The sequence below is a fragment of the Nematolebias whitei genome, chromosome 2 (assembly GCF_014905685.2).
Source record: "Nematolebias whitei isolate Nwh7 chromosome 2, NemWhi1, whole genome shotgun sequence".
In the NCBI taxonomy this organism is placed as follows: domain Eukaryota; kingdom Metazoa; phylum Chordata; class Actinopteri; order Cyprinodontiformes; family Rivulidae; genus Nematolebias; species Nematolebias whitei.
The window spans coordinates 29259155-29268495 of NC_056499.1; the positions used below are offsets into that span (position 1 = coordinate 29259155).

The window sequence follows — 9341 nt, forward strand, 5'->3', positions numbered from 1 at the left end:
ACACACACACACACACACACACACACACATACACACACATTTTGAAGTCCAACTTGAGTACTAATTTTATGTCCATAATGAAGATCCAAATATATTTTCAGTACTTTTATGTAATGTGCATGAAAGATGTCACATTTAATGACCTACCTGGAAATGGTTCTAGCTTTGCTTTTCATTGATGAGAATTTTCTCCTGTCAAACTCTCTTCTCACATTGTCTTGTATTTCTTCAGTCTTTCTCCAGGTATTGTCGTTTAAGATTGACCTTTTAAAGGTGGCTTTTTAAATCTGCAGCATTTGGCAGCTGGTAAGCATGATCCCATAAAATATAACAGTTAATATAGTTAATAGTAAATAACACTAATCAAGTGTAATCAATGCAGCAACACACAGTTAGCAACTGTCCATGTAACCACTATGACTGTGCCAGTTCTCACTTTTAAGGTCACCTGACCTAACTTTATAAAAGTACAAAAAGTTGCATTTGTACACAAATTATCTGTACCAAAGATATACTTCAGTCGGCCAATTTCTGATCAGATTGTGATGATGATGATATAACATCATCTGCCTGCAGTGCAGTGTACCAAAATTGCTGTTCAGTGAGGTTCTTTGTGGTGAAGTTTTCTTCTGCATTTTTTTTTTTCATTGCTAAGTGATGACTATGTAATACCAATAGATTATTGCACTTAAGTCTTAAGGTTATACTCGTGTTATAGGACCGGTCAGTTCTTGTGTACTTCTGGGACTCTTGACATCCCACCACTGCCTATACATTCATTTTTTTATTACCCCCTCCAAATAAAACAATTGGAAACAATGTTTGACTCTCACTGTGGCATATTTACTCAAACTCGCAGTTTACAAAACTAGTAAAACATTAACAAGTTTACTCAAATTCCCATTGTGAAAAAGCTTCTGATTTATGATTTGGAGGCAATACAGCAAATGAAAGATGGATTTTCTGATTATGTTTTTCAAGCACTAGACATAACTCTGGTCTTTCCTTGCTTGTGGTTCAGTGAATCCTGGCTGGATTGTAATGAACTTGCAGATTTAGAATCTGTGAGATTTCCCCTTTCAGAAGACATATTGGTTGTCTGCATACATGCTGTGAGGTGAGCAACTGAGACAAAGTTTTGCGTTGGAGCCATTGTGTGCAATTTCTTTACTTGCTGATTCAGCTACTTGTGGTTTTAACTGTTTTGTGGATGAAGAAATGTTTTTTTTCTAAGTTTTTCTAAACAATTCCAATGTTTCTGTGGATACCACACATGTCTATGTTTAAAATGCCATACATTGAATTAAAAGAAATAGAAAACAAAGTGGACTTCTGCCCTCCAATTGAGGGAACGTTCATGCAGCTGATCGTACATTTTTCTTCAGTACAGGTTGAGCCATGTAGGAACCACCTTGTTAAACATAGCTATATTAGAAAAAAAAAATACCAATGGAAGGTTATGGTATCTGGGCATTTTCCTCAATGATTACTGCAACCAAATTCTGCAAAAGGTGAAGGGACTGTATGGTTGAATGACTTCTCCACAATGGAGTCATATTTTGGCACATACAAAGTGACGTGATAGCACGTCTATACAATATACGTCATTGGGCATCACTCTCCTTAGCCTCCCTGGCAAAATCCATTCAGGGGTATTGGAGAAGTGAGTCCGATCGTTGGTCAAGCCTCAGATCCAGCAGGATCAATTGGGTTCCATCCTGGCAGTGGAAAACTGGACCAGCTCTTTACCCTCACCAGGATCCTTGAGTGGTCATGGGAGTTTGCCCATCCAGTCTTCATGTGTTTTGTGGACTTGGAGAAGGCTTTCAACCGTGTTCCTCAGGGTACACTGTGGGGGGTGCTCCGTGAGTATGGTACTGGGGACCCGTTTCTACAGGATGTTCAGTTCCTATACAAGTGGTGCAAGAGTTCGGCTCACATAGCTGGTAGTAAGTCGGACCTCTTCAGGGTGGGAGTTGGACTCTGCCAGGGCTGCCCGTTGTCATCAAATCTGTTTGTAACTTTTATGGACAGAATTTCTTGGTGCAACCAGGGGTTTGGGGGAGTACGTTTTGGTGTCTTCAGAATTCTGTCTCTGCTATTTTTGGGTGATGTGGTCCTATTGGCATCATCGTGCTGTGATCTCCAGCTCTCACTCGAGCAGTTCGCAGCTGAGTGTGAAGCGGCTGGAATGAGAATCAGCACCTCCAAATCTGAGGCCATGGTCCTCAGTTGGAAAATGTGAATTGCTCTCTTTGGGTCGAGGTTCTGCCTCAAGTGGAGCAGTTCAAGTATCTTGGGATTTTGTTCACGAGAGAGGGAAGAATGGAGTGTGAAATTGATAAGACGGATTGGTGCAGCATCTGTAGTATTGCGGACTCTGTACTGGTTTGTTGTGATGAAGATGGAGCTGAGCTGTAATGCTCTCTGTTAACCAGTTGGTCTATGCTCCTACCCTCACCTATGGTCATGAGCTCTGGGTGACAGAAAGAAAGAGACTGTGGATACAGGCGGTTGAAATGAGTTTCCTTCGCAGGATGGCTGGACTCTCCCTTAGAGATAGAGTGAGAAGTTCAGTTATCTGGGAGAGACTCGGAGTAGAACCGCTGCTCCTCCACATCGAGAGGAGCCAGTTGAGGTGGTTCAGGCATCTGTTAAGGATGCTGTCTACACTTTACTTGTGTGGGATGAGGATGCAGCTTCTCATACTCAAGCATCTTTATTTTTTTGCTCTTACGTTTGAACAACGACAATACAGTAGTACCCAGAATTCTTTGTGCACACATCTCTTAAAGTGACAGTACTTCTGTATTTACCATTCATTACATCTCCCCTCCATTAAAGAAGATATCTATATAACTACAGTAACTTATAGTTGTTGTTTTTTTCATTGTATATATTTTTCCATATACCATTTTTATAAATCAGATAGCTCACTAATAACAGGAATTTATTTTAACTGTAATTAACACTTTCCAGTCCATCATCTTCCTCCCTGAAAATGAACGAGAAAACACGGTCTCATGTCAATCATGTAACCCAATAACAAAGGTAAAGTCAAAGTAAATAAAGTCACAACACATGCAGTCGGTGCATATAAACCCGTACTGACCAAAAAGAACTGACCTCATAGCAGAAAGAAAATCTGCTTCTCATGTCAAACCTTATAAATACAATACAGACCTCGTAGCAGAAAGAAAACTCCCACTTCTGACACCATGTAATGTCTATACTTTACTTGTGTGACATAAATTCAATTCAATTCAATTCAAATATACTTTAATAATCCCAAAGGGAAATTATTTGTTGTTGTAACTTGTTATCCTCATTTCATTGAGATGTTATAGATGCTGATGGCTGTAGGCAGGAAGGATCTCTTGTAAAGGGCCATCCCACAGTGGATCCTAAGAAACTGGCTGCAGATATCGTCCGATCCGTCCACCCAGACTCGGCTGGCCTCTCGGATAAAGGATGAGGGTGCAGCTTCTCGTACTCAAGCGTCAATTTTTTTGCTCTTACGTTCGAACAACAATACAGTAGTACACAGAATCCTTTGTGCACACATCTCTTAAAGCGACTGTACTTCTGTATTTACCATTCATCACAGATGCCTCCTTAGGAAGGTGCTTTGGGCGTGTCTGACTAGGAGGAGACCCCGGGAAGACCCAGGACACGCTGGAGAGATGTCTCTTGGAACGCCTTGGAATCCTCCCAGAAGAGCTGGAAGAGGTGACTGTGGAAAGAGATGTCTGGGCCTCCCTGCTCAAGCTGCTGCCCCCACGACCTGACTTTGGAAAAAGCGGAAGATGATTGATGGATGTTTTTATTTGTTTAACTGTCTTGCACCATTGAAAGAAAGATGATTAAATTCAGTGGTATATCCCTGGTTAAATAAAGGTTTAATAAAAATAATAAACTAAACAAATAAATAAAAATTCTGATTTATGGCTTCTAATCCTCCAAGCTCGGAATAGATCATTTCTGGTTGAAACGGAAAGTGCGTGACGTCATTACGCACCAGACGCTGTCCTCTAGCACGTATTCAAATGTGATGGAGCTGACGCGCAGTGAGCGGACAGGAGGAGGGACGCATCAGACGGACTGTGAGTGAATCAGGGAGAAGGTCCTCGTCCTCTGCGGTGATTCGGTTCTTCTCCTGCGGGTTGTCGTCGTCGGTACCAGATGCTCTCTTCCGCCGGACCGGAGCCACTCAGCGTCACACCGTCCAAGCCGACCGGAACCTGAAGCCGAGGATGCAGGTGAAACACCAGATGTGCTCGGAGAGGAGCAGCAGCACGGACGACCCGGAGCAGGATGACAACGAGAAGAAGACCTCGTGCTTCTCCAACATCAAGATCTTCCTGGTGGCGGAGTGCGCGCTCATGTTGGCGCAGGGCACCGTGGGCGCGTATCTGGTGAGTGAGAGGATGGAGGTCTCAGCTGATGCTACGTCGTTCCCATCAGATCCCATCCTGATCCATGATCCATCCATCATCAGGCCTGCGCGCGGCTCGGAACATTTTCTGCCTTTTTAGACAGCCAGCAGGTGAAACGCAGCTCGGGAGGTTTAACTTCTCCAAGCTGCCCGCCACGTTCCGCACTCTTATTAAATATTGCAGGAGGCCCGTGACACTGCTGTACACAGGCCCGAGAGATGACGTGATCTCCACCACAGCAGAGACAAGTGGTCCATCATTAACACCACTGACCTGCCAGAGCTGGATCAATAACATCCTCACAGATGTTCAGGACTAGAACTGAGGAGTTAAACTGGTTTAACACATCCAGACAAAATCTCATTTAAATGGTGGTAAGGGTAAAAAAAAAAAAAAAGAACACAGATTCCCTCTGAGGTTCAGAATAAATAAATCATTGTGTATAAATTATCTGATTTATTGATTAAACTGTGTGATTAAAACTAATCTTGATTGGTGTCAGAAGATGAGCCTGGAGGTTGCTTTCGAAAACATGTTAAATATGTTTTTTAAAGCCTTTTTAAGCTCACTCTTTCTGAGGAGACTTGGAGTGGATCAGAGTTTAGATCTGACCATTAATGTGTGTGTGTGTGTGTGTGTGTGGGGGGGGGGGGGGGGGGTTCAGTGTGAAGTTTGTCATGAGGTGTTCAACACTGAAGCAGGTTCACTGTTTGACAATTAGCCAGAGCCGTGTTTTATTCATTCTGATGAATTCCATGTTCTGCAAGTTGCTCGGCTTTTAACTAAATTACTTTTTTTTTTTAAACAAACTAAATTACAAACTGCTCACATGCAGATAAACAGCTGATAAGTGTTTGATTTTAAAATTTTAACTAAGATAACAGTGAGATGGAGATTACAGATAAATGTCGTCTCACTGGCAAGAAATGAATCAATCTTGTCCTTTTTTATCTAATGCTTTGTTACTGCTTATTGGCTGTTTGTTGAGTGTTTATAACTTCATTAATAACTGCATTGTTAACTGTTTACTAATTTATTGCAACATATTTCTTCTGCTCTTTGAGACTAGAGTAGATTTCAGTGACTTGTAATTTAAGTAATCTGATGTGAGAAATCCAAGATTATGATGTTCTAAATGAGATGAGTCCTGGACTCAACACTCTGCCTTGGCCTTTAAGAAACTGTGACTTGCATCTTTTAAATTTGATCCACATCACAATAATTGTTACTTGCAGCTGTTCTTGTGATAAACACTAATTTAATTAGTCTTTGCAGCAGGATTGTGATTAAACGCATTACTAGCATCCATCCATCTATTTTCTTTACCCGCTTCTTCCATTTTGGGTTGTGGGAGTCACCGGTGCACATGTCCGGCAGTCGTTGTGTGTCATGCGGGGGACACTGTGGACAGGTCTCCAGTCCATCACAGGGACACATGGAGACAAACAACCATTCATTCTCTCACTAACATCTAGGGACAATTTAGAGTTACCAATCAGTCTAACATGCATGTTTTTGGTCTGTGGGAGGAAACCGGAGTACCCGGAGAAAACCCACTCATGCATGGAGAGAACATGCAAACTCCACCCAGAAAGGTCCTGGGCCAGGATTCAATCCGGCAACCTTCTTTCTGAAAGGTAGCAGCTCTACCAACTGAGCCACCTGTCCCACATTACCAGCATGAACAACTTAAGAAAGAACGTCACTGATCTCGCAGGAAATTGTTGTGCCAGAGTTTCAATACAAAGGAACATACACAAGGAATCACAAGATATAAAAATATAACAGAGAATATAAAAATACCAACTATTAAGTTCTAAAACAGGTCAGGTGCAGACAGAAGTATTAGTTTATGTTGGTGCAGGATTAATTTTATTGTTGTATGTGTAGAAAGGGGGAGGAGTTAAAAAGTTTGATAGCCACAGGGAGGAAGGACTTCCTGTGTTGTTCTGTGGAGCACCTCGGTGGTCTCAGTCTACGACTGAAGGTGCTGCAGTAAAACTTAAATAAAATAATGTAAAACTTAAATAAAAGAATGAGATTATCATGAGTAAGTGTAGGTTTTTCTGATCTGGCTTGAACGTCTCTTTTAACCAACCCTCGCCCACATGTGTCAGTGTTTGTTGTGGGACTGGAACAGCTGAATGTCATCATGAGCACATTTCCTGTTTTCTGCCTGGCGTCAGGCTAGTTTCAGGTCACGAGATGCAGAAGACATGTTATTTTCTGTTTAACGTGTAATGCTTAAAGTTCTTGGTATTGAGTTGATCATTTTAATAGATTTGAATTATTATTCCCACTACAGCCGTCCCTGCAGTAGATAAAGCAGAAGCACCCATTGTTTTCGTTGTAACTCTTGTTTTGCTCTCCTATCCGTGTCTTTGACTGTCAGGTCAGTGTCCTCACCACTCTGGAGAGACGTTTCAACCTCCAGAGTGCCGACGTGGGCGTCATCGCCAGCAGCTTTGAAATCGGCAACCTAGCCCTCATTCTGTTTGTCAGCTACTTTGGCGCCAAGGCCCACCGGCCCCGCCTGATTGGCTGCGGTGGGATTGTCATGGCGTTGGGGGCCTTGCTGTCAGCGCTGCCGGAGTTTCTGACTCACCAGTACGAGTACGAGGCAGGGGACTCGTGGCACGCTGAGGACGGCAGGGACATCTGCTCCAACAGGTCCAGGCCGGAAAATCGAGACTCTGGGTTCAACTGCAGCAACCGAGCCAACACCAACATGATGTACCTTCTGCTGATAGGAGCCCAGGTTCTGCTCGGCATCGGGGCCACACCTGTCCAGCCTCTGGGAGTGTCCTATATCGATGACCATGTCCACAAGAAGGACTCTTCACTGTATATAGGTGAGTCATGCAAACATGCTGAACAGAAAGAAAGATGGTGACTGGTCACATTTATTGTTCAGGGTAGATAAAAGCTCAGTTTTCTGTTTACAGCCTCAGCAGACAGCTCAAGTTTAATAAAGCATGGTCCCAGTAGAGGATTTAATGGGCATCTTAACTAAATAACCATTTTACAACTTAAGTTTAGAGTCTCAGTTTTTAACTTCAAGTGTTCTTCAGCCCTGTGTGGTGATCATTTCAATCAATTTATTTTGGAACAGACAATGTAGAGCATTATTTAGATGAAAATACCTCAGTTCTGTAGTTCTCATTGAGATGGAGTAGAGGGTCATGTGTTAAAGTAAATATAGTAGCAGCATTGGAAGATGAGTTCTTAAATTATCATGAGGAACATATCTGCAGATGGCCATTATTGTGGCTTTATGATAGAGTTTAAGATCTTATTCAAAATTCTTATTTTATTTTTATTTTTAATATATAAAATGTCATTTTGTGCCCGCACACACAAAATTCTCGGTTTTATGCATTCAGATTCGAGCAAACTCCAAAATGTTAGACATATGGATCATTGTAAGAAAAAAAAAGGACATCAGTAAGTTCAAATGGACAACAAATTTCAAAGAAACATAATTTTTAGCTAGATGAAAAACTTTTTTTTCCTGTCACGACTGGAGTTTAAAAGTTTTTATCAGATGTAAAAAAACATAACCTACACTTCTAACCTACAAAGCTTTTTTATTTATATATTATTTATACTTTATTTATAAAACCCTTTAAAAAAAACACAGCTGCCACAAAGTGCTGTACATATAAAATCAAGAACATTAAACGCATAAAACAGTTGTTAAAACATTAAGATCAATAAAAAATAATAAAAACAGTGCAGAGCAAAATTCAGTGTGTGCTAAAAGCCAGTGAGCAAAAATGTGTTTTTAAAAGAGTTTTAAAACTGGACAGTGAAGGGGCTCGTCTGATGGGAAGAGGGAGATCGTTCCACAGTCTTGGAGCAGCAACAGAAAAAGCTCTGTCCCCTCTGAGCCTCCGTTTAGACCTGGGCACCTCCAGGAGCAGCTAATCAGCTGATCTGAGGCATCGAGCAGGAGAGTATGGGTGAAGCAGCTCAGAGAGGTAGGATGGGGCAAGACCATTTAAACTTTTAAAAACAAATAAAAGAATCTTAAAATGAACTCTAAAATGAACAGGCAGCCAGTGGAGTGAAGCCAGAGTGGGGGTGATGTGCTCCCTCTTTTGAACTCCAGTTAGAAGCCGAGCAGCAGCGTTCTGGACCAAATGGAGACGTCTGAGGGAGGACTGGCTGACTCCAAGGTAAAGAGCGTTACAGTAATCCAGCCGAGAGGTGACGAAGGCATGGATTACTGTTTCCAGCTGCTGTTTTGTGAGGATGGGCTTTACCATAGCCAGCTGTCTGAGGTGATAAAAACTGGTCTTGACCACCGCTCCAATCTGGGACTCTAATTTAAAATCACTGTCCATTTTAAAACTCAAGTTAGAAACAGTTTTCTTTACATGTGGTGCCAGAGGGCCCAGATCAGTAGGGCAAGGTTCACAAGAGCCGATAGGACCAAACACCATCACTTCTGTTTTCTTTTCATTGAAATTTAATACGTTTAAAGACATCCAGGCTTTGTTGTCTTCAAGACACAACAGAAGTGGCCTGATTGAGGGGGCATCTTTCTTTTTTAGTGGCATATAGATCTGACTATCGTCAGCGTAACAGTGAAAAAAGATCCCATGCTTTCTAAGGATTGATCCCAAAGAAAGTTCTCAACAACCTAGTTCCATCTTATTTTACAGGTCTTATTGTTCCATATTTTCCTAACAGAGCAATTTACTCTCAGACTGCAGGCTTACTCGCGGTTCCTAGAGTTTTCAAAAGCAGAATGGGAGGAAGATCTTTCAGTTATCAGGCTCCTCTCTTGTGGAACCAGTTTCCAGTTTCTGTCCGAAAGGCTGACACATTGTCCAGTTTTAAGACTGGACTTAAGACTTTCCTTTTTGATCAATCCTATAGTTAGGGTCGGCTTGTTATGCT

At 41.9% G+C, this 9341-nt stretch overlaps 1 protein-coding gene across 1 annotated transcript in view; it reads left to right on the forward strand.

Annotated features, from left to right (window-relative positions):
* The first annotated feature begins 4100 nt into the window (after positions 1-4100).
* Positions 4101-9341, forward strand: part of LOC119430174 (solute carrier organic anion transporter family member 3A1) — a 42530-nt gene continuing 37289 nt past the window's right edge. Inside the window, exons 1-2 of the mRNA XM_037697615.1 lie at positions 4101-4415; positions 6829-7288. Coding sequence (XP_037553543.1) covers positions 4254-4415; positions 6829-7288 — 622 coding nt within the window. The 5' untranslated portion in view covers positions 4101-4253. The remainder of the gene's footprint in view (positions 4416-6828; positions 7289-9341) is intronic.